General features: G+C 44.3%; 1 protein-coding gene across 1 annotated transcript in view; it reads right to left on the bottom strand.

Moving 5' to 3' along the window:
• Positions 1 to 26052, bottom strand: part of RASGRF1 (Ras protein specific guanine nucleotide releasing factor 1) — a 167675-nt gene that overhangs the window by 18290 nt on the left and 123333 nt on the right. Inside the window, 6 exon segments of the mRNA XM_077472711.1 lie at positions 2250 to 2447; positions 6213 to 6297; positions 8057 to 8160; positions 12085 to 12145; positions 13912 to 14024; positions 23051 to 23157. Of these exon segments, the coding sequence (XP_077328837.1) occupies positions 2250 to 2447; positions 6213 to 6297; positions 8057 to 8160; positions 12085 to 12145; positions 13912 to 14024; positions 23051 to 23157 (668 nt within the window).

Genomic DNA, 26052 nt, shown 5'->3' with positions numbered 1-26052 from the left:
ATCCTGGAACTCCAATGAGTGCAGAAGGAGCAGAGCAGAAAGCGGCGTCTGAAAGTTACCGCTCTCTGCTCAGAGCTGACCTACCAAGAACTGAACGATCAGGAGTCATGTGATTGCTCAGTTCTCGGTCTTAGAACCAGTGTGTGACAGATGCTGCAGCTGGGAAGCCAATGTGTATTTGTTTTCTCAAGTATCCCAAACTTCTCCTTTAAGTTCCAGTAGCACAGCATCACTGGCTGCTAAGATACCATCGGCTGTGTAGCCAATAACGTCATAGCAACTAGTGACCAATCCCCGCCCATTTCAGCTGCCGGCAGGAAGATTTCTGTCATTACCAAAATATAGCCCATATCTGGGTAATTACTTTAGCAAGTATCCCCATGCCTCTTTGTTTACATTCAGCAGTGGACCAAGGAATCTCCCGGCCGGCAGCTGAATGGCGCTGGGATGAGTCATCTGTTACTAAGAAGCCAGCAACTACTAGTGTCTCAGCAACCACAAGTCTTGTGCAGGAAACTGCCATGGATGCCCAAGTATGATCACTGCCATATTTGACTGATGATGTTTGCCAGCATCCCTGGCCTATTGTTTACTTTTAGCGGTCAGCCGGGAAATCTCCTGGCTGGCAGGTGAAAGGGGCCAGATAGGGAGTCATTGGTTGCTATGATGCTGGAAGCCTCCAGATTCATAGCAAGCATGAGCCCTATGCAGAAGGCTGTCACATTCTTGACTGAATTGGACTCTCCTTAAAATGACCATGTAGAGTCCTGGTGCCCAGTCCTCAAGTCCCCTGCAGACACTAATCTGTGTTTATTCATCGCACTGTTATAGTAGTGAGTTCTAACAGTCCCATGTAATATGTCCCTAGTCTAAGACTGTCTCTTGAAGCATACCCCCAGTCTCCAACAACTCCTAAAGAAGAGTCTCTGCCCATCTCTTGTATCATGTCTGCAGTCTCTGTCCATCTCTTGTATCATTTCTGCAGTCTCTGCCCATCTCTTGTATCAGGTCTGCAGTCTCTGATATATAAGAAATGGTCAGAGACTGCAGACATAATACAAGAGATGGCCAGAGACTGTCTGCAGTCTCTTCCCAACTCTTGTATTATGTGTGCAGTCTCTGCCCATCTCTTGCATCATGTCTGCAGTCTCTGACCATCTCTTGTATCATGTCTGCAGTCTCTGACCATCTCTTGTATCAGGTCCGCAGTCTCCGACCATCTCTTGTATCAGGTCCGCAGTCTCCGACCATCTCTTGTATCAGGTCCGCAGTCTCCGACCATCTCTTGTATCAGGTCCGCAGTCTCCGACCATCTCTTGTATCAGGTCCGCAGTCTCCGACCATCTCTTGTATCATGTCCGCAGTCTCCGACCATCTCTTGTATCATGTCCGCAGTCTCCGATTATCTCTTGTATCATGTCTGCAGTCTCTGCCCATCTCTTGCATCAGGTCTGCAGTCTCTGACCATCTCTTGTATCAGGTCTGCAATCTCTGACCATCTCATGTATCAGGTCTGCAGTCTCTGACCATCTCATGTATCAGGTCTGCAGTCTCTGCCCATCTCTTGTATCAGGTCCGCAGTCTCTGCCCATCTCTTGTATCATGTCCACAGTCTCTGCCCATCTCTTGTATCAGGTCTGCAGTCTCTGACCATCTCATGTATCAGGTCTGCAGTCTCTGACCATCTCATGTATCAGGTCTGCAGTCTCTGCCCATCTCTTGTATCATGTCCGCAGTCTCTGCCCATCTCTTGTATCATGTCCGCAGTCTCTGCCCATCTCTTGTATCATGTCCGCAGTCTCTGCCCATCTCTTGTATCAGGTCTGCAGTCTCTGCCCATCTCTTGTATCATGTCCGCAGTCTGCCCATCTCTTGTACCAGGTCTGCAGTCTCTGACCATCTCATGTATCAGGTCTGCAGTCTCTGACCATCTCTTGTATCAGGTCTGCAGTCTCTGACCATGTCATGTATCAGGTCTGCAGTCTATGAGCATCTCTTGCATCAGGTCTGCAGTCTCTGACCATCTCTTGTATCACGTCCGCAGTCTCTGGCCATCTCAAGTTTAGTAAAACACGGATGTAAACTCTCTCATGGACCCTCTGATATACTAACAGTACTATAGCACTGCATTTGAAAAAAAAAAAAATCTGCAATCAGAGCGTGACGATGTAACACTGACCGCGGCATACAAAGAGGAAATAAAGATAAATAATGTATCACATGTTCTCCGGTGTTTAGGTTCTTCATACCTGTTTGGACACTTTAATCCAGGTCCTCTTGAGGCGAAATATTGCACTGCGATTTAGTGATGATGTAATCTCCAGAACGGCGTTATAATTGTGTAGACAGCGACAAATATCAGCCACTGCCACCCACTTCTCAATTGTACATGCACGCACCGCCGGATCTTCATTCCGCAGGATCTCCGTGGCAATCAGGTTACTCATCTGATGCACAGAAATACTGAGATATCAATACACAGCACAGTACCGGCTTTTATAAAGTGATTGCACGCTGTATAAAGTCTTTATTTAGGCCCCGGGTAAAACATTCTGAAAATTAGGATTTTTGACTTACCGGCTTGATAGGAGAGCTGCGGCTGCTGCTCCTTTGCGGCAAGAATCTGCTTTCCTCTCCCCACTTGGCGTGTCTCCTGCTCTGATTGGCCGCTGATGGCGCATCTTCGCAAAGCAAATGTACTAGTTGCTAGGTAGCGGTTGAGTCAGGCTGCCCTTCCTCCTCTGCCAATCATTGGTCGCACCACCGTGGCGCTCAATTTGAACATCACAAGCTCTGGGCTTGTGATAGCACCTAATACATAGCTCCCTACCTGCCGTGCCTTGTCTGCCTCATTGCTGACCTCAGCTTTGCACGCGGACCACTCTTTTGGATTACTCACTACTTGCCCTGACTTCATAACAATCTACGGATTACACATGCCCGCTGCCTGTCCTGACCTCAGAACTGTCTACTGGATTACACATGCCCACTGTCTGTCCTGACCTCAGAACTGTCTACTGAATTACACATGCCCACTGTCTGTCCTGACCTCAGAACTGTCTACTGAATTACACATGCCTCCTGCCTGTCCTGACCTCAGAACTGTCTACTGGATTACATATGCCCCCTGCCTGTTCTGACCTCAGAACTGTCTACTGAATTACACATGCCTCCTGCCTGTCCTGACCTCAGAACTGTCTACTGGATTACATATGCCTCCTGCCTGTCCTGACCTCAGAACTGGATTACACATGCCCACTGCCTGTCCTGACCTCAGAACTGGATTACACATGCCCACTGCCTATCCTGACCTCAGAACTGTCTACTGGATTACACATGCCCACTGTATGTCCTGACCTCAGAACTGTCTACTGAATTACACATGCCTCCTGCCTGTCCTGACCTCAGAACTGTCTACTGGATTACACATGCCAGCTGTCTGTCATGACCTCAGAACTGTCTACTGGATTATACATGCCCACTGTCTATCCTGACCTCAGAACTGTCTACTGAATTACACATCCCTCCTGCCTATCCTGACCTCAGAACTGTCTACTGGATTACACGTGTCCACTGTCTGTCCTGACCTCAGAACTGTCTACTGGATTACACATGCCAGCTGTCTGTCCTGACCTCAGAACTGTCTACTGGATTATACATACCCGCTGCCTGTCCCGATCTCAGAACGGTCTACTGGATTATACATGCCCACTGTCTATCCTGACCTCAGAACTGTCTACTGAATTACACATGCCTCCTGCCTATCCTGACCTCAGAACTGTCTACTGGATTACACATGCCCACTGTCTGTCCTGACCTCAGAACTGTCTACTGGATTACACATGTCCACTGTCTGTCCTGACCTCAGAACTGTCTACTGAATTACACATGCCTGCTGTCAGTCCTGACCTCAGAACTGTCTACTGGATTACACATGCCAGCTGTCTGTCCTGACCTCAGAACTGTCTACTGGATAATACATACCCGCTGCCTGTCCTGATCTCAGAACTGTCTACTGGATTATACATGCCCACTGTCTATCCTGACCTCAGAACTGTCTACTGAATTACACATGCCTCCTGCCTATCCTGACCTCAGAACTGTCTACTGGATTACACATGCCCACTGTCTGTCCTGACCTCAGAACTGTCTACTGAATTACACATGCCCACTGTCTGTCCTGACCTCAGAACTGTCTACTGAATTACACATGCCTCCTGCCTGTCCTGACTTCAGAACTGTCTACCGAATTACACATGCCTCCTGCCTTTCCTGACCTCAGAACTGTCTATTGGAATACACATGCCTGCTGTCTGTCCGGACCTCAGAACTGTCAACTGGATTACACATGCCCGCTGTCTGTCCTGACCTCAGAACTGTCTACTGGATTACACATGCCCGCTGCCTGTCCTGACCTCAGAACTGTCTACTGGATTACACATACCCACTGCCTGTCCTGACCTCAGAACTGTCTACTGGATTACACATGCCCACTAGTGCCTGTCCTGATCTCAGAACTGTCTACTCTACTGGATTATACATGACTGCTGCCTGTCCTGATATCAGAACTTTCTACTGGATTACACATGCCCCCTGCCTGTCCTGACCTCAGAACTGGATTACACATGCCCATTGCCTATCCTGACCTCAGAACTGTCTACTGGATTACACATGCCCACTGGCTGTCCTGACCTCAGAACTGTCTACTGAATTACACATGCCCACTGTCTGTCCTGACGTCAGAACTGTCTACTGGATTATACATTCCCGCTGCCTATCCTGACCTCAGAACTGTCTACTGAATTAAACATGCCCACTGTCTGTCCTGACGTCAGAACTGTCTACTGAATTACACATGCCCACTGTCTGTCCTGACGTCAGAACTGTCTACTGGATTATACATTCCCGCTGCCTATCATGACATCACAACTGTCTACGGGATTTTGCTTGCTTGTATCTTGTACTGTACAATTAGGTACATTACCATATTCTTTACAAGATATATTATGACCATTCAGCTGGTAAATAAAGGGGAGTAACAGCCAGGGTTGAGTATATACTAACTCTTTAGATACACTCAAATTAAATTTCCATAAAAAAAAAAAGGAAAAAAAAAGACAAGAATGGCTACATACATCCCACCAAAATCAAGGAGAACTACCATTGTAGCAGCTCATCTCCAACGAGTCCTGTGGAAGATCCTTAAAGTGGTTGTAAACCTCAGATATGAAATATGAACAAAGCACATCCCTCTATAGTATGTACTTGTCTCAATCCAGAGCACCAAGTGTCTTTTCTGTCTGCCGCCTCCTTCCTCTTCTCTCTCCATGAGTCCCTTCTAACACATTTTCCTGACATCAAGAAAAAAAAAAAAAAAGGTGACAGTGGAAGGAGCTCCAGCACACAACCTGTGATTGACAGCCTCAGCTCTGTTCCTGTGTGCTGACTGAAGAGGGGTGTGTTCCTTCCCTGTATTCAGCTCTCACTGATTTGTGCAGAGTGAGGCCGCGTACACACGCGGGGACTGTTCGCCCAACTTTGTCCGCTGAACAGTGTTTCGGCGGACAGTCCGCCCGTGTGTGGGCTTTCAGCGGACAGTTTCAGCGAACAGTTTGCTGAACAAAGTTTTTCGGAATTTCCGAAAAACTGTCCGCTGAAACTTGGTTTCAGCGAACAGTCCCCTCGTGTGTAGGCTTGTTCGTCAAACTAAGTTCCGCGCATGCTCAGAAAGGATTTACACGCCGAAAGTTATAATGCAGTGTATAGGACGTTGTATTTTCCGTCCCGTCGTACGTGCCGTTCACGTCATCGCGCACGGTTTCAGCAAACTGTTCGTTCGTCGTGTGTGGGCAAGTCCGTCCATGCTAATTTTGAGCGGACTGTTCGCTGAAACTGTTTGACGGACAAAGTTGAGCGAACAGTCCCCGCGTGTGTACGCGGCCTCAAACTTTAACTCCCTGCCCCCCTTGCTTTCTGAAGGCTCAGACAAACTGTAAAAAATTCTGGACTTTGAATGGCTATATAGGAGGAGAAAACTGCAGATAAACAGTTTCAACTTATGTAGGAGGATTTGTTTCATTTCTGTGCATCACATGGGTCCAGTCACTTCACTGGGTATATGGAAAAGTTTACAACCAACTTTAAAGCAAACCCGTTACCATCAAGAACTGAACTCGTACTATGATGTTGATTTTGCTCCACCAATGACTTACATGGTTGAAGTGTTTGCTTGTGCTCATTATATACGGAGTTCTCTCATTTTTGTCAGTTTTCATCCACCCCTGACCAAAAAACTCCCTGTAGAAAAAAAATAAAAAAGATGGAGCTATAGTCACCCTTTTCAGGTATTCAGACAAATGTCGCCCTCCCACACAAATATTTTCTTGCCACCCCTTACCTTAGGTGGTCCTCTTGTGCAGTAATAACACGCCCAGTGGATCCAGTGCGGTCCTCCTCTCTAATCCCAGTGTAACAGTACAGCTCCTGGACCACACCACCGCCACCTTGTTTGCATCACGGGTAACCAACTGTATGTTTTAGCTTCTTCAGCCAGTTCCCTTCCCCAATGATGATCACAGCTCATATGTCAAACCCTGAATCTGGTCCACCAAGCCTGGTCATGTGGCCCTCACACCCAGTTTTGCAGCCGGAATGTGGCGGAACTCTTGGGTTTGTAGCGCACTCCTGAACCCTGCACTCTGTACGTGGCGCACTCCTGAACCCTGTAAGTAGCGCACCCCTGGACCCTGCACGTAGCGCACCCCTGAAACCTGCACGTAGCGCCCCCCTGAAACCTGCATGTAGCGCCCCCCTGAAACCTGCACGTAGCACACCCCTGAAACCTGCACGTAGCACACCCCTGAAACCTGCACGCAGCGCACCCCTGAAACCTGCACGTAGCGCACCCCTGAAACCTGTATGTAGCGCACCCCTGAACCCTGTACGTAGCGCACCCCTGAACCCTGTACGTAGCGCACCCCTGGATCCTGCACGTAGTGCACCCCTGAAACCTGCACGTAGCGCACCCCTGAAACCTGCACGTAGCGCCCCCCTGAAACCTGCATGTAGCGCCCCCCTGAAACCTGCACGTAGCACACCCCTGAAACCTGCACGCAGCGCACCCCTGAAACCTGCACGTAGCGCACCCCTGAAACCTGCACGTAGCGCACCCCTGAAACCTGTATGTAGCGCACCCCTGAACCCTGTACGTAGCGCACCCCTGAACCCTGTACGTAGCGCACCCCTGTACTCTGTACGTAGCGCACCCCTGAACTCTGCACTCTGTATGTAGCGCACCCCAGATACAACTGGCCCTTTGAGGGCAACCTTATTGCTGATGCAGCCCTCAATGAAATTGAGTTTGACACCCATGGTCTACAAACAGAGGATAGTAAGTCCTACTATCATATCAACATCATATATCCCAAGAGTCATTACCATCCTCTGTTCATAGAACAATACACTACCAGATATCGGTCTGCACATGCACAAAATCTGTTTACTTCCCCCATTCATAGAATGCCTCCTGGGATATAGGACGTCCGTATCCCACGAGGCAGCGGAAGGCGAGTGAAATGCCATCCTCGCCTAGGTGATTATAGCAGCTGGGTTCAGAGCCAAACAAACAGGTTACATTTATTTTCTAATTCACTACAGTGTTCTCCATAATTGTTACACTGTATCTAAAAAAAAAAAAAAAAAAAGACCTATGTATTTCCTATGCTCCTCAGCACCATCTAGAGGCCATAGTGCGGTATTCCACCACAGTCCATTAAAAAATTGCCTAAAGAACATTTGTTTTTGTCCAATGGGCACAGAACAAATGTACTGTACATGCAACTTCATTGGGCGAATGGCTTTGCAATTTTTTTTTCTTTTTATAAATAGATCACTAAAATATAAATTTTCTGTCTCAGTGACAATGGTCACCAGGAGAAAGGGCAGCTCTACTGATCAGGGGAGCATATAGCAATAAAAACTTCACTGGGGTTCTAACCCAACCCTACAACATCCAAAACTGTGCAGGTCAGCACAGGCCACATCGGAAGAGACTTACTCATAGGGAATCTGCTTGAAGATCAGATGGTCCAATAATGTCAGCTGTTCTGCACTTTCCAGAGCCGAGAGGGAGTCAAAGGGATCCACCGGAGTCCCTAAAACCTGCACAAAGCACAATCATAAGACGATGTTCCAGTCTATACCACCAGAGTCAAAATCTCTCATTCATTCATCTAATAAATATGCATAAAGAAAAACCATCAAAACTGAAATTCCTATTGCAGGGGATGCACTAAGATACAGGTAAAATTTTAGGCACCCTCTGCAATAGGAATTTCAGTTTGGTGAAACAGTCCCCAAGGAGTAATTACTAAAGGGATGCAGACCCTGCAGCTTTTTTTTTCACAGGGTACATCAGGTGATAATAATGAACCAGACCCTCCCATTCAGATTCAGTCTGCAAAAGAAATGTATGTAGGCTTTAGAACCACTTTAACAAATAATATTTAAAGTCTTTTTATTTAAGAGGGGGATCTGTCAATGTAAACAAACAGATCCCTGTTCCGACAGGGGAGGAGAGAGAGATCTGCTGTTCCTAATGATCAGAAACAGCAATCTCTCTGTACTCCCAGTCAGTCCCCTCCCCCCCAGTTAGAAACACCTCCCTAGGGAATACTTAACCCCTTGATTGCCCCCCCCATGTTAACCCCTTCTCTGCCAGTGACATTTATACAGTAATCAGTGGCTATTTATAGCTCTGATCACTGTATAAATGTTAATAGTCCCAAAAAAAGTGTAAAAAGTGTCCGGTCGGTATCCTCTATTTTGTAGATGCTATAACTTTTGCGCAAATCAATCAATATACGCTTATTGCATTTTTTTTACCAAAAATATGAAGAATACTTATCGGCCTAAACTGAGGAAGAAATTTGTTTTTTTACATTTGATTGAATATTTATTATATCAAAAAGTAAAAAATAGTTAATTTTTTTTTCAAAATTGACGCTCTTTTTTGTTTATAGCGCAAAAACTAAAAAACGCAGAGGTGATAAAATACCAGCAAAATAATCTATTTGTGGGGGGGGGGGGAAAGGACACCAATCCTGTTAGGGTACAACGTCGCATGGCCCGCGCAATTATCAGTTAAAGCGACGCAGTGCCGTATCGCAAAAAATGGCCTGGTCATGAAGGGGGCAAATCCTTTCCGGGCCTTAAGTCGTTAAATGTACCTGTATATTTCATGTTACTTCTATAACTTACCACCAAAAAACAACTCAAAATAAATTCTCCCGCTCCTGACGTTCGCAGGGATACCACGTATGTGTGTGTGTTAGTTGTTGTTTGTACCCGTAGTACAGCCCAGAAACAATAGTGCGCATTTTGCTTTTTTTTTTTTTTTTTTTTCTACTTAAAACACACTGATGCCAATATATATATATAAAAAAAAAAAAGATCCTGCCCAAAATATTATGAACTTTGACCCAAACACTAATCCTGGCAAGCCTTGATCTAGGTTTTGTTTTCTTTACTTTTTATTATTTCTTTATTTTTACACATACTTTTTTTTTTCCCCTCTGCAAGGAAAGAGAAAGATACATTGTATCTTTCCTCTCCATTCACATAGAGAGAAAAACACAGGGGCGGGCTTCACAGTGACTGATCACTGTGGTTACATAGTTACACAGGTTGTTGTTTTGTTATTTATTAATAATTTGTAACTTTGATGCGTTTTTTTCTTGTGCATTGATTTTTCTTTTTTTGTATAGTTTAACCACTTGCAGACCGGACCATTTTGCTGGTCAAAGACCAGACCACTTTTTGCGATTTGGCACTGCGTCGCTTTAACTGACAATTGCGCGGTCGTGCGACGTGGCTCCCAAACAAAATTGACGTCCTTTTTTCCCCACAAATAGAGCTTTCTTTTGGTGGTATTTGATCACCTCTGCGGCTTTTATTTTTTGCGCTATAAACAAAAATAGAGCGACAATTTTGAAAAAAAATGCATTATTTTTTACTTTTTGTTATAATAAATATCCCCCAAAAATATATAAAAAACATTTTTTTGCCTCAATTTAGGCCGATACGTATTCTTCTACATATTTTTGGTAAAAAAATCGCAATAAGCGATTATTGATTGGTTTGCGCAAAAGTTATAGCGTTTACAAAATAGGGATAGTTTTATAGCATTTTTATTAAAAAATTTAAATTTTTTTTTAAACTAGTAATGGCGGCGATCAGCGATTTTTATTGTGACTGCGACATTGTGGGGGACCCATCGGACATTTTTGACACATTTTTGGGACCATTGTCATTTATACAGTAATCACTGCTATATAAATGCAGTGATTCCTGTGTAAATGACACTGGCAGTGAAGGGGTTAACCAGTGGGTGGCAGTGTAGGGGTTAAGTGTTCCTAGGGGCATGTTACTAACTGTGGGGGGGTTGGGCTTTCATTTAGTGAACACTGATCTCTGCTCCAATCACATGGAGTAGAGATCAGCGTCACTAGTTGCTAGGCAGAATGGAGAAATGCTGTTTACACGGCATTTCCTCCATTCAGCCGCCCCGTGAGACGATCGCGGGGATGCCCGCGGCGATCGAGTCCGCGGGTCCCGCGACCGGACTCACGGGGGTCCCGACCAGCGCGGGAGCGCGCCGCTGGCAGGGCGGCATTGAATATTGGATGTACCTTTATGCCAATATGCCTGCCCGTGCCATTCTGTCGACGTATATCGTCGTGCGCTGGTCGGGAAGTGGTTAAAGAGTAACATATTTGCTGTTCTGTGATATGAATATCTCTACTTCCTTGTTCCTGAAGAAGCCGATCATGGCGAAACATGTTTTGAACGTACTGGGATGGAAACTCTTTTGGTCTTTAAAGAGAATGTCACCTGCGTTTAGGCAATAGGTGTCAATTATAGACCATAGGGAATTGTATTAAATGTTTGACTATTTTTTTTTATATTTTGTGTAATGTATATGAAATACATTTGTATATTTTTTTAGAACACCTTTTCTTATCTTTCTTTCAATATTTGGTGCCGCAAAAGTCCCTTACCTCCAAACTTTTTTGTGTTTATATTTCCTTTTGGGATGTTGGTACCAGTATTGTATATTATTTGAACAGATCCCTGTCGGAGTACTTTTTTCAATACATAGTTACATAGTTAGTCAGGTTGAAAAAAGACACAAGTCCATCTAGTTCAACCACAAAAAAAAATAAAAATATCATCCAATCCCATATACTCAATTCTATACCCACAGTTGATCCAGAGGAAGGCAAAAAACCCCAGCAGAGCATGATCCAATTCACTAAAGCAGGGGAAAAAATTCCTTCCTGATGCCCCGAGAGGCAAATCGGATTTTCCCCGGATCAAATTTACCTATAAATGTCAGTACCCAGTTATATTGGTATATAGCAGTGATGGTGAACCTTGGCACCCCAGATGTTTTGGAACTACATTTCCCATGATGCTCAACTACACTGCAGAGTGCAAGAGAATCATGGGAAATGTAGTTCCAAAACACCTGGGATGCCAAGGTTCGCCATCACCGGTATATAGGCTTACCTGTAGGTAGAAATTTCAAAAAGGGGGTATACAACCACTTTAAGGGGTTTAGGAGGCCAGGAGGTAGGACGGGGTTTAGGATCATGTGACCTCTGCGATTCACTGTCACGGCAGTCACATGATCAGAAAAGCCCCTGATCTCAAGCAGGCGATCGCGAGCTTTCCGGTAACTGTTTCCGGGAGTGCGCAGGCTCTCAGCACAGCTGTACAAATGCAAATATGCCGCTGCTCAGCGCCAAAGCCCACCCGCCAAGAGGCCGCATATTTACGTACTGTGTGGCGCATAGGGGTTAAGAAGCCCAGCATAGGCAACAATTGTCATCCCCATCCTAAAGTTCTTGTCTGTGGTCAGGCCCGACGCATTTTTTGACTTTTCATGAGACACCAGACTGCTGACACCACTATACATGTGTATAGACCATATACATGTGTCTTGGTAAAAAAAAAATAAAAAAAAAAGTCAGAGGACATGTTACCTATATGGGAGAACTGGAATGACGTATTGGCGTCACTTACCATATGCTCAATCTCTTCCAGGGTGACCTGGCTGTCCCCGGGGTCCTCCTGTGTCAATGTGCTAAAGATATAAAGTATCAATAATAAGTCTATTTATTCCCATTCATTGTGTGACATCATACAGCGCAACATTACTGTACAGTACGAAGGCGCCGCACTGCTGACAGCCCAGTCTGTGATAATAGTGGGAAGGGGCCTCACCTCCTCCTAAGAGAAGCTGACGCATTTCTCCCTGTGCACCGTGTCAGGGGGGGCGTGGCTTAGGAGGAACGGAGGCTGAGGCTGCTTCCCACTATTGTCACAGACTGGGAGGAGGTCAGTAGTGCGGGGCCTTCATACCGAATGTTATTATGTTTCCTGGGAGAACAGTGGTTCTCCCGGGAATGGTCCTTAAGCAGAGTGGGCGACCTCCTGTGTCAATAATGGAGCAGGGCCTCCGCTAGAGATAAGACCCGGAAGCTAGTGGAGATCATCGCAGTAGCAGTGTAGTAGTGGTGTAGTAGCGGAGTAGTAGAGAGGTAGTAGTAGTGGTGTAGCAGCAGTGTGGTAAAGAGGTAGTAGTAGTGGTGTAGTACCAGTGTGGTGGAGAGGTAGTAGTGTAGTAGTAGCGGTGTGGTAGTAGAAGCGGTGTAGCAGCAGTGTGGTAAAGAGGTAGTAGTAGTAGTGTAGTAGCGGTGTGGTGGAGAGGTAGTAGTAGTGGTGTAGTACTACTGTGGTGGAGAGGTAGTAGTAGTGTAGTAGTGGTGTAGTAGCAGTGTGGTAGTAGTGGCCTCCTGTGTCAATAATGGAGCAGGGCCTCCGCTAGAGATAAGACCCGGAAGCTAGTGGAGATCACCGCAGTAGCAGTGGAGTAGTGGTGTAGTAGCGGTGTAGTAGAGAGGTAGTAGTAGTGGTGTAGCAGCGGTGTGGTAAAGAGGTAGTAGTAGTGGTGTAGTACTAGTGTGGTGGAGAGGTAGTAGTAGTGTAGTAGCAGTGTGGTAGTAGTGGCCTCCTGTGTCAATAATGGAGCAGGGCCTCCGCTAGAGATAAGACCCGGAAGCTAGTGGAGATCACCGCAGTAGCAGTGTAGTAGTGGTGTAGTAGCGGTGTAGTAGAGAGGTAGTAGTAGTGGTGTAGCAGCGGTGTGGTAAAGAGGTAGTAGTAGTGGTGTAGTACTAGTGTGGTGGAGAGGTAGTAGTAGTGTAGTAGTGGTGTAGTAGCAGTGTGGTAGTAGTGGCCTCCTGTGTCAATAATGGAGCAGGGCCTCCGCTAGAGATAAAACCCGGAAGCTAGTGGAGATCATCGCAGTAGCAGTGTAGTAGTAGTGTAGTAGCGGTGTAGTAGAGCGGTAGTAGTAGTGGTGTAGCAGCAGTGTGGTAAAGAGGTAGTAGTAGGAGTGTAGTAGCGGTGTGGAGAGGTAGTAGTAGTGTAGTAGCGGTGTGGTAGTAGTAGTGGTGTAGCAGCAGTGTGGTAAAGAGGTAGTAGTAGTAGTGTAGTAGCGGTGTGGTGGAGAGGTAGTAGTAGTGGCGTAGTGGAGAGGTAGTAGTAGTGGTGTAGTAGCGGTGTGGTAGTAGTAGTGGTGTCTACTACAGTGATTTTCAGCTTCCAGCGGCATTAGCGGCAGGTATGGTATATACATAGTTGGTCTGAGCTGGAACAATGTATAAAATATCCATACCTGAAATTCTTTTTAAGAAGTAACCAGCACTGTGAATAATGTCATACAGACAGTATAAGGCCTGTAGTAGTAAGTTTCATTACACATTATAGACTGCAGGTTTATATAGGATGGCCAGCATGGAGTGTTCATGTATTATATTACCATCAGATTCCGTGTGAAGGTCTCACCGGATAATGTTGGCGGCGGCCTTCCTCTCCTGTGCCAGCAGCTCCGGGTTGTGGATGACTTCCTCCAGGAAACAGATCACTTTACTCTTTAGCTGTAGATTTGTCTCAAAATCCTGAAACACAAACAGAACATCGAAACGTTTGCTTTACTTCAACCTTGCACACATAACATTTTATTACTCCGGCTGTAGTAGTGTAACCAATGTGTTCTGCAATACCTTTTTATACACTTACGTTTTAAAGCATAAGAAGGAAGATAAACAGCTGCTTCCGACAACCCTGCGGGGAGCATTTGTAAAAAATAATTCACACAGCCGCTCATCCAGTAAATCTTCATGTGCATTTGCTCTGTGCAAATTGGGTAAAAAAAACGATTGTTCTTAAGGCTATGTTCTTGAATTTAAGGAAGAAAGGTAGAGAGCCGGTGAAGACTCTAAAGCGGACTTTATAGGAAAGATGGACGAGAGTCTAGTAAAACTGATACTTTATTAACAATGAATCATATCAGACACGTCAAGTAGAAAAATATATAAAAAAAAAAACATACAATAAACACGTGATGGTCGTAAATATATGGTGTGAACAGAAGGTTGACACCAAATGGACAGCAGTGAGCCCCTGTGCGTCAACACGTTTCGCTATTTTGCTTCATCAGGACACGCTTGGGGATAGTTGAAAGGAACCCCCACATGGAGATCTCCCAGATGATCACTAGAGAAACACAGTGTAGATAGGGAGGCAGATTATATCAATGCTAGTAACCATGTATTGAGCTAGTAGCGCAGAGGTATAGACATAAATATCACCTCAGACACTTCATAGACCGTAGAGGATAAAGAGGAAACAGAGAGTAAAAATAGAGAGCTTTTCCAACTCAATTTAGTCCACAATATCAAGGACCTAAATATTAATCCTCATGGACATATATATGTCCCTCTAAGACTGAAATGATTAGTCTCTCCTATATCTATCCCAAATAAGTCTGGCTCTATGAACTCCAATGGTGCTCTCAAAAAGGCGTCAGTAGCAGCAGGTTCATTGTGTCCCCCGGGAAGGTATTGATACTTTCCGTTTCCTCTATTTCCTCCCCCCAATGATTCTGGTTTCCACAGTCTATCCCCGGTGAAGTGTATGAGGTGATATTTATGTCTATACCTCTGCGCTACCAGTCCAATACACGGTTGCTAGCATCTGCCTCCCTATCTACACTGCCATTCTCTGGTGATCATCTGGGAGATCTCCATGTGGAGATACTCTTATGTCGACAAGATAGTGAGACCTGTTCCTTTCAACTATCCCCAAGTGTGTCCTGATGAAGCAAAATAGCGAAACGTGTTGACGCACAGGGGCTCACTGCTGTTCATTTGGTGTCAACCTTCTGTTCACACCATATATTTACAACCATCATGTGTTTATTGTATGTTTTTTAATCCTTTTTCTACTTGACGTGTCTGATATGATTCATTGTTAAATAAAGTATCAATTTTACTAGACTCTCGTCCATCTTGCCTATAAAGTCCGATTTAGAGCCTTCACCGGCTCTCTACCTTTCTTCCTTAAATTCAAGTTTATACGGCTGGGGCTTTAGGAGTGTTATTTCAATTTTTGTAAAGGCTACGTTCTCTTTCTGAACAAATGTTCTTTTATTATGGGAATAAGCAAAATACCAGATAATGGCCACTAGATGGAGCTGAGGAGCATAGGAAATGCACGCATCTTTGTAACAAGAGATACAATGTAACAATTCTAGAGAACGCTAGAGGAAATGACCAAATAGATGTAAATAAAATTCCAGTGGAAGACACCTGTAAGAGAAGAGCTATATAGCCGTGGCTCCTGTGACTTGCACCTCTATAACAGGGACGGGCGGTGAGGTCAGATGCTGGTGAGGCATTGGCTAGTATCAGAGCCAGATACACACGGGTTACATACGCCGCCATCGTTAGAGCGAGAGCAATAATTCTAGCACTAGACCTCCTCTTTAACTCTAAACATGCAACCTGTAAAAAAAATGTAAAGCGTCTCCTATGGAGATTTATAAGTACTGAAGTTTGGCGCTATTCCCCAAGTGTGCGCAATTTTAAAGCGCAACACGTTTGGTATCTATTTACTTGGCATAACATCATCTTTCACATTATACAAAAAAAATGGGTCATCTTTAGTGTTTTTTTTTTTTTTATATTCATGAAACAGTCCCCCCCCCCCCCCCCAAAAAAAGTGCGTTTGAAAAAATTGCTGCGCAAATACTGTGTAACATAAAAAGTTGCAACTATAACCATTTTATTCCCTAGGGTGTCTACTAAAACAATTTAACCCCCAGATGTGCGTACTCGCCTTCCGTAGGCGGCTTCATTTCAGTCTCCTAATAGTAAACACGGAAGCGACGTCATGACGCCACTTCCCGTTTACTCGGCTGCCAATGGCGCCGGATTTAAAAATATATACAGTATTCAGAGTCGCCGAAAACGGCGATCTGAATACTTTGAAGTGTAAAGAGTACCTGTCACCACCTATTACTGTCACAAAGGATGTTTACATTTCTTGTGACAGCAATAAAAGTGATCAAAATGTTTTATTTTTTTTTAAAAACATTTATTAATTAAAAAAAAAAAAGAATAACATTTTTTTTTTTTTAAAGCGGCCGCCGTCCCCGTGAAGCAAAGAAAACGCCTACGGAAGTCGCGCCCGCATATATGTAAACAGTGTTCAAATAACACATGTGAGGCATCGCCGCGATCGTCAGAGTGAGAGCAATAATTCTAGCACTAGACCTCCTCTGTAACTCTAACTCGGTGACCGTAAAAAAAAATTGAAAGCGTCGCCTATGGAGATTTTTAGGTACCGTAGTTTGTCGTCATTATAAAGTGTGACATGTTTGGTATCTATTTACTCGGTGTAACATTATCTTTCACATTATGCAAAAACATTGGGCTAATTTTACTGTTTTTTTTAATTCATGAAAGTGTCCCTTTTCCCAAAAAGTTGCGTTTAAAACACCGCTGCGCAAATACAGTGTCACATAAAATATTGCAACAATCGCCGTTTTATTCTCTAGAGTCTCTGCTAAAAAAAAAAAAAAAATATATATATATATATATATATATATATATATATATATATATATATATATATATATATATATATATAACAACAGGTATATTTTAAAACGGCCTATCATATACCTCTCTGCGCCAAACTAGGACCTTCACACACCTGCCAAAATTATATATATATATTCACGTATATGAGCCCTCCTAAATAGTGGACGCACACATGTGAATAAAAGAGTATATATATACATATATATATATATATATATATATATACATACATATACATATATACACACATATATATACACAAACACATATACACTTATCTTTATGCAGATACCTGCACAAATAATAAATGCCAGAACCACACTATACTTAATAAAAACTGCTGAGTATATTAAAGCCCAGCAGTGCGGACAATAATAGCAGCCATTAAAATTTTTTATAATAAAAGTATATAAAAAAAGTTATACAAACAATTCTTCAATATATATATATATATGAGAATAGCAGTATAAAAACAGCGCTTATTTAAAAAAAGTCCTTTATAGAAGTCGTAATATACGAAAAATCACTAGACAGTTCCAAATGTGCAGATAAAGTGTCTATAGTGATCTAATCAGCGTTGTAAGGTGATCAAAGTGCTGGCAAACTTTCTTCCACCATAAACCGGGAGTGCTTTACCACATGCGATGCATACCCCCCTCGGGGGTTAAACTCACCAGACACTGCTGATAAGGTAAGCCTTAAGGAGTAGTCACTTCATTGGATATAGTAGTATTCATATATATTCCCCTTTAGCGTTGCAGTCCCAAGCAGTCCTCCAAGTTTATCATAAAAATGAAACAGAGTGTGCACATAGCATAATACTGTTTTATTTTTTAAAAAGTTTCACACACATCTATAAAATCACCCACTTCAATATATGCGTACATTAACATAGAGCAACATCAGCGTTATAAAAACGTGTACTTCACCGAATTTTCGATCCCAGAATCATTCACCAGTGTTTCCCTGTGTACACTGGGTATCACTTCCTGGTCCGTGGTTAGCGGTGGAGCGCACACCTCACTTCCGGTAGCGTCGTGTAGGCCACGCCCTGACGCGTTTCGTCACTTCCGACTTCAACCGAGGGCGAAGTCGGAAGTGACGAAACGCGCCAGGCGTGGCCTACACGACGCTACCGGAAGTGAGGTGTGCGCTCCACCGCTAACCACGGACCAGGAAGTGATACCCAGTGTACACAGGGAAACACTGGTGAATGAATCTGGGATCGAAAATTCGGTGAAGTACACGTTTTTATAACGCTGATGTTGCTCTATGTTAATGTACGCATATATTGAAGTGGGTGATTTTATAGATGTGTGTGAAACTTTTTAAAAAATAAAACAGTATTATGCTATGTGCACACTCTGTTTCATTTTTATGATAAACTTGGAGGACTGCTTGGGACTGCAACGCTAAAGGGGAATATATATGAATACTACTATATCCAATGAAGTGACTACTCCTTAAGGCTTACCTTATCAGCAGTGTCTGGTGAGTTTAACCCCCGAGGGGGGTATGCATCGCATGTGGTGAAGCACTCCCGGTTTATGGTGGAAGAAAGTTTGCCAGCACTTTGATCACCTTACAACGCTGATTAGATCACTATAGACACTTTATCTGCACATTTGGAACTGTCTAGTGATTTTTCGTATATTACGACTTCTATAAAGGACTTTTTTTAAATAAGCGCTGTTTTTATACTGATATTCTCATATATATATTGAAGAATTGTTTGTATAACTTTTTATATATATATATTTTTATATATATATATATATATATATATATATATATATATATATATATATATATATAATGTTTTTGGGGGTCCAAGTAATTTTCTAGCAAAAAATATGGATTTTAACTTGTAAACACCAAATGCCAAAAATAGGCTTAGTCATGAAAGGGTTAAATAACGTTTGGGGGTTTTGAGTAATTTTATAGAAAAAAATGATTATTACATTTAAAAGAGAAGTGTAAGAATTGGCCTGGGTGGCAAGGGGTTAATTAAAGTAATATACAAATAATTGTTTTTAAGGTAATTTACTATATTTTCAAAATCTGTACTCAAGCAGGAGACAATTTACTGAAGTTTGAAGTTATAACTTTCAACCAGTATTTTCACAGTAAATAGATAAATAATAAATTATTATCTTATAACATATAGTATAAGATAAGATATGATTTAGCTTGTATCTTTCCAGCAGCAGCAGATTCTCATTCTCCCTATTAACTGTGTGAGAAAAACATGGGATTGTGGGTAAATCTTACACACACACACAAACACATATTTTCTCCTTGTAGATTAGAGGGCTGGAAGGGAGCATTTGTCTTTTAGAGACGCCCCCTTCTATGACACCGCAGTGAGAGGCGTGCCTTCACTGCACCATTTTTTTTGAACAGCTGGGGCCAATGGTACTTTACCATTGGTCCAAGGCTCCAAGCTGTCCATTGAGCTCAGTTGGCCACTCTGTATGTAGCTTCTGACAGGCTGCACATGGAGCCCCATATCTCCGGAACCATAGGTCAGAGGAGCCCAACATTTTTACCAGTGGTTGGGTAGGACTTAGGCTACCTAAATTTGGGTCTCTGTGACCCTCGAAGCTCGCTTTTTTTTTTTTTTATGTTCCTGGCCTCCCCTGACTGCACATCCCTGCTCTATAATATACTTTGGCATTGGACACATCAGGAGTAATGGATGCCTGTGTCCCCTGCGGTGTGCTGTGGCTCCTTCTTCCAACTCTTACATTACTGCAGGTCTTGTAGTGATTTAGAGGCTGGAGAAGCAAAAAAATAAAATCACAGGGTAGGTCGCAGGCATCCATAACTCCCGAGGTGTCCAAGGCCAAAAGGGTCCTATAGAGGCTGCAGAACTGGAAAGCAGTGAAGGGGGAGGGGATGCCGACTGCCAGCGAGAGGACTATTATACCTCTTCTATCACAGGGACCTGCTATTGGAAATTTGTTAACCATTTGACATCCGCGCTATAGCCGAATGACGGCCACAGCGCGGATCTGAATTCCCGGGAGGCTGTCACAAGACTGTGCACGCTCCCTGCGTGCGCCCTACAGGGCGCACGCTGTGATAACCGATCGGTCCCGGATCCTTACCATGTGATCAGCGGTCAGCCAATGACAGCTGATCACATGATCAAAACAAAAGCTCGTGATCCTTTTTTTTTTCCTCCTCACGCTGACAACGGAGGAGAAAAAAAAAGCTGATCACCGGCTAATCGGAGAGGGACATCAGTCCCGAAGAGGAAGAGGCGATTATGCCTCATTTATGCCACCTCACAGTGCCCACAAGTGCCACCTATCATTGCCCACCAATGGTGCCAATCAGTGCCACCCAGAAGTGCTGCCTATCAGTGTAATCGACCAGTGCCCATCACTGCCACCCATCAGTGCCCATCACTGCCACCCATCAGTGCCCATCACTGCCACCTATCGGTGCCCATCAGTGTCGCTTCATCAGCGTACATCAAAGACGGACAAAAATTACCGGTTTTAAAATTTTATAACAAAAAAAAAAAAGAATTCGATATTTTTTTAAAATTCGTTTTTTTACATTTAAAAAAAAAAAATTTATAAAAAAAAAAAAATCGCAGAGGTGATCAAATACCACTAAAAGAAAGCTATATTTGTGAGGAAAAAAATTATAAAAATTTCATTTGGGTACAGTGTTGTATGACCGCACAATTGTCAAAGTGCATCAGAAAAATACACTTTAATTTATTTAAAAAGACAAAGCACAATATATAACCCAATTTTTTCGTAATATATGTAAGATGAGGTTACGCTGAGTAAATAGATACCCAACATGTCATGCTTTAAAAGTGCGCACTCACATAGTGTACACCAGTGGGTCTCAACCGTGTCTTCAGGTACCCCCAACAGGCCATGTTTCCTTTATCTTGCACAGGTGGTTTAACCACTTACAGACCGGACCATTTTGCTGGTCAAAGACCAGACCACTTTTTGCGATTCGGCACTGCGTCGCTTTAACTGACAATTGCGCGGTCGTGCGACGTGACTCCCAAACAAAATTGACGTCCTTTTTTCCCCACAAATAGAGCTTTCTTTTGGTGGTATTTGATCACCCCTGCGGTTTTTATTTTTTGCGCTATAAACAAAAATAGAGCGACAATTTTGAAAAAAACGCATTATTTTTTACTTTTTGTTATAATAAATATCCCCCAAAAATATATAAAAAAACATTTTTTTCCCTCAGTTTAGGACGATACGTATTCTTCTACATATTTTTGGTAAAAAAAAATCGCAATAAGCGATTATTGATTGGTTTGCGCAAAAGTTATAGCGTTTACAAAATAGAGATAGTTTTATAGCATTTTTATTAATAATTTTTTATTATTATTATTTTTTTTACTAGTAATGGCGGCGATCAGCGATTTTTATTGTGACTGCGACATTGTGGGGGACCCATCGGACATTTTTGACACATTTTTGGGACCATTGTCATTTATACAATAATCACTGCTATATAAATGCAGTGATTCCTGTGTAAATGACACTGGCAGTGAAGGGGTTAACCAGTGGGTGGCAGTGTAGGGGTTAAGTGTTCCTAGGGGTGTGTTACTAACTGTGGGGGGGTTGGGCTTTTATTCAGTGAACACTGATCTCTGCTCCAATCACATGGAGCAGAGATCAGCGTCACTAGTTGCTAGGCAGAATGGAGAAATGCTGTTTACACGGCATTTCCTCCATTCAGCCGTCCCGTGAGACGATCGCGGGTATGCCCGCGGCGATCGAGTCCGCGGGTCCCGCGACCGGACTCATGGGGGTCCCGACCAGCGCGCTCCTGATGGCAGGGCGGCATTGAAGATTGGACGTACCTGTACGCCACTATGCCTGCCCGTGCCATTCTGTCGACGTACATCATCGTGCGCTGGTCGGGAACCGGTTAAAGTGGTGTTGCCCCCAAAAAATAGTTTCAAATTCTTAAAAAAAAAAAAAAAATTATTGAAATTTTTTTTTTTTTTACTCACTTCTAAATACCTGTTGCTAGGGGGTCCCTCGCAGTCTGCCTTCTTCATTGCCCGGGCTGGTGACATCACTTCCCCTCACAGTCATTTGGGACCTGCCACGTGTCCCAGATGACTGTGTGGTGTATCACGGTGCCCTGCGCCGCTCGCTCATGCGCAGTGGGTGCCTGGCTGTGAAGCCACAGCCCGGTGCCCACAGTAAGAATGACGGTGCCGCGAGCGGAGCGGAGAACGAGGGGGGGAGGCTTCGTTCCCCCGCATCGCTGGACCCTGGGACAGGTAAGTGTCCGATTATTAAAAGTCAGCAGCTGCAGTATTTAAAGCTGCTGACTTTTACATTTTTTTTTATTTTTTTTTTAGGGGGCACCCCACTTTAAATCAGAGTGAATGACTTGGTATTTTGGACAGCTATTTTATCTAATGCCGCGTACACACGAGCGGACTGTATGGCGTACTTAGTCCGTCGAAACACATTTCAGCGGACAATCCGCTCGTGTGTGGGCTTCAGCGGACTTTTTCAGCGTGCAGTCCGGCGTACTAAGTATTTCGGTTTTTTCGAAATTCTGTCCGTCGTACTTTGGTTTCAGCGGACAGTACGGTCGTCAGTATGCTAGTTCGACGGACTAAGAATGGCGCATGCCCAGAAAGGATTTACACGGCGGAAGGGTGCTTTGCTGTGTCTTGGACTTCCTATTTCTAGTCCCGTCGTACGTGCTGTACACGTCATCGCGCAAGCTTTCGACGGACTGTTTGTGCATCCGTGTGTGGTCAAGTCCGTTCAGTCGCAAGTACGACGGACTGTCCGTCGGATTGTATGACGGACTAAGTATGCCATACAGTCCACTCGTGTGTATGCGGCATAAGAGAAATTCCTAAAACATGGCTTGTTGGGGGTAATTGAGGACTGAGGTTGAGAACCCCTGGTGTACATCACTAAGAACACAACAGTGGATCAAATCATAGCAAAACATTGTATCAGGTTAAATGTATCACATGACATCATACAAAACGCCAAATGATTGCCAGTGCCGATTACCTGAGCGTGTTTGGACACCCAGTGTCTCAGGACATTCAGCACGCGGTTTGTGGCGGCTCTTCTGATTACAAATTCCTTGTCTCCGTTCCTCTGATCCGATGGAAACCCTGCAATATAAAAGGATTACATATTACATAATTGTATATCATGGATATGGGAATAAGGGCCGTAGAGATTATATGGGGTAAATGATAGAAATACTTTATTGTTAGGCATTTTACCTTCCAAAACGGCGTAAATGACGTGTCCTGATAATCACTTAGGGTGGGACTATCGGGACACGTCACTTCCGCCATTTTGGAACACAGGCGGAGTGCAAACTGGCGTTCCCAAGCCGATTGAATGCTGTGAAACATCTTGCAACATTGTAAATGTGATTTTAACATTCTTTTAATAAAATTTGGATATACTGCACCATGAGAGGTTTTTTCCTTTTACCGCCCTCTCTGAGCGAAGTTCTGTTATGAGAATTTGAAGGTGCAGGAGCGCCGATACCGAGGATCCGGTGTGACATGTTCCCTTAAGATATAAAGCAGTGGATGATGCAAGTGGATCCCCAGATACCGAATGCTGTTTGCGACTACCTGTAATGGGGGTCAAAAGGTTCCGGTGAGTGAGCCGCGTGCCGATATGTCAGTGAAGAGGAGGCACTGATAATCACTGTTGGTGTGGAGTTACTGTGGTCCCGTGGTGTCTTTTGGATTCACTTTTAACTTTTTAAAGGAGGACATTATAATTATATTGATTGTTTTGAACACATTTTACTGGAGAATGTGCGCTTTATGTATATGATTATAAATTTGTGGGAGTGAGAGCGCGGTTAAATCATCATTCAGTGTGGCATTGCTCAAATCACTCTGGCGCACGCTGCCGCGGAAACATAACATTGGCTCGGAAAAAATCGCCCCTAATCTCCTTTCTCTACAATCCTGAACTGCCTGCTGGACTTGCGCGTCAGATGTCTCTTCCCTGGGCAACACGGGATCTCTTTCATTTTGGTCACCCCAGATCCCGCAAAATGCTGTCCTTCACCCAACTTCAAACGAAGTATGACTTACCTCGCCAGGTTTTCTATGGCTATCTGCAAATAAGCCATTATGCTCAATCCATACCCTCGGATCTCCAGTTCTCGGTGCCATCCCCCTTCGAGAGCATCATATTAGAAGGATCGGCACGCCGGGGCCTGATATCTACCGGTTGCTCAATTCCTTACTCTATTGCTACCCAGGGCAAACATGCATATATGCTCCGTCGGGAGAGGGTGCTGGGAGAGGAGATCCCGGAGGCAACCTGGCAGCTGATTTGGTCCCAGGCAGCCAAGAGCTCATATTGTACTCTATACAAAGAAAACGCGTACAAAATTCTATATTTCTGGTACCTGACGCCAAGTGTGCTCCATGATATATACCCTTCAAGCTCAGACAGATGCTGGCGTTGTCTGGGAGACAAGGGCACTCTGCTCCATGTTTATTGGAGCTGCCCTAAAATTGTTCAGTTTTGGACTGAAACCCAGCTCCTGCTATCCCGCCTCCTGGGGGTTTCGATCCCTCTGTCCCTGAAATTTTTCCTACTAGGAGTGTCGCCTCTGCGGATTCCTAAACCCTCCAAAAAATTGTTAAGATACATACTCACGGCCACTAGATGCCTGATTGCCCTCCACTGGAAGAGACAGCCCCCCCCCCCCTCCCAAGAGGACCTATATGCTAGAATAAAAGATGTAGAAAATATGGAAAAAATGACGGCCAGGTTACAGGATAGGCTGGAGGTGCATAACAAGGTTTGGGAGGAATGGCATCGCCATGAGGACCCACCATGAGCCGAGAGATGGACCCCCGCTCCCTTCCCCTACATTCCCCTCTTCTTATTCTTCCATCCTCTCCTTTTTCTTTCTACTCTATATGTCTTGTCCTCTGTTTCTTTGGCTATCCAGCCCCTCTGTAGCCCGGAGAGCAGAGGTGGCGGAATGTCATTGCGTATCGATAGCTCTCATAGTACGCTGAGCTTGTGTATTCTCCAACTAGACTGTTGTGTAATGACACCAAAATATGTATAAGCTGATTGTGTGTCTCAGCATTGCTTTTGTGTCACAATGCTCAGGCTATTTTCAGACGATGTTTGATATTTTCAATAAAATGTTATTTGGAAAAAATAATCATTCAGTGGTTTACAAGTATTGGGAGAGCTGCACACTTAAGGATTTTTACCTTCATGCATGAAATGCAGCCTTTAGAACCACTTTAAAGAGGAAGTAAACCCTGAGGCCGCGTACACACGGGCGGACTGTATGGCCTACTTAGTCCGTCATACAATCCGACGGACAGTCCGTCATACTTTCGAATGAACGGACTTGACCACACACGGATGCACAAACAGTCCGTCGAAAGCTTGCGCGATGACGTGTACAGCACGTACGACGGGACTAGAAATAGGAAGTCCAATACACAGCAATACACCCTTCCGCCGTGTAAATCCTTTCTGAGCATGCGCCATTCTTAGTCCGTCGAACTAGCCTACTGACGAGCGGATTGTCCGCTGAAACCAAAGTATGACGGACAGAATTTCGAAAAATCCGAAATACTTAGTACGCCAGACTGCACGCTGAAAAAGTCAGCTGAAGCCCACACACGAGCGGACTGTCCGCTGAAATGTGTTTCGGCGGACTAAGTTGGCCAGACAGTCCGCCCGTGTGTACGCGGCCTGATCAGTTTACTTCCTCTTTCATTCCCTGCAAAGGTAAAGCATAATGGACTACTATGCATCGCATCACATCGCATCGCATAGTAGCCCATTATGTGTCACTTACCTGACACAGGAGCCAGCGAAGTCGCCACTGTCCCCTGTAGTCCACCGCATCCATCTTCTCGGTGGGGTCTCGCAGCTCCGCCGCTGTCATTCGGCGAAGCCGCGATGACGTCACTCCCGCGCATGCGCACAGGAGCCGACACGCGCGGCATCTTCGTTATAGAGGATGCCACGCTCAGTGCGCCTGCGCGCCGCTGTCT

This window comes from Lithobates pipiens, unplaced genomic scaffold (assembly GCF_037356315.1).
Source record: "Lithobates pipiens isolate NorthernLeopardFrog02 unplaced genomic scaffold, aLitPip1_a1.2 Scaffold_8, whole genome shotgun sequence".
Classification (NCBI taxonomy): Eukaryota; Metazoa; Chordata; class Amphibia; order Anura; family Ranidae; genus Lithobates; species Lithobates pipiens.
This window is presented reverse-complemented; position numbering and strand designations above follow the sequence as displayed.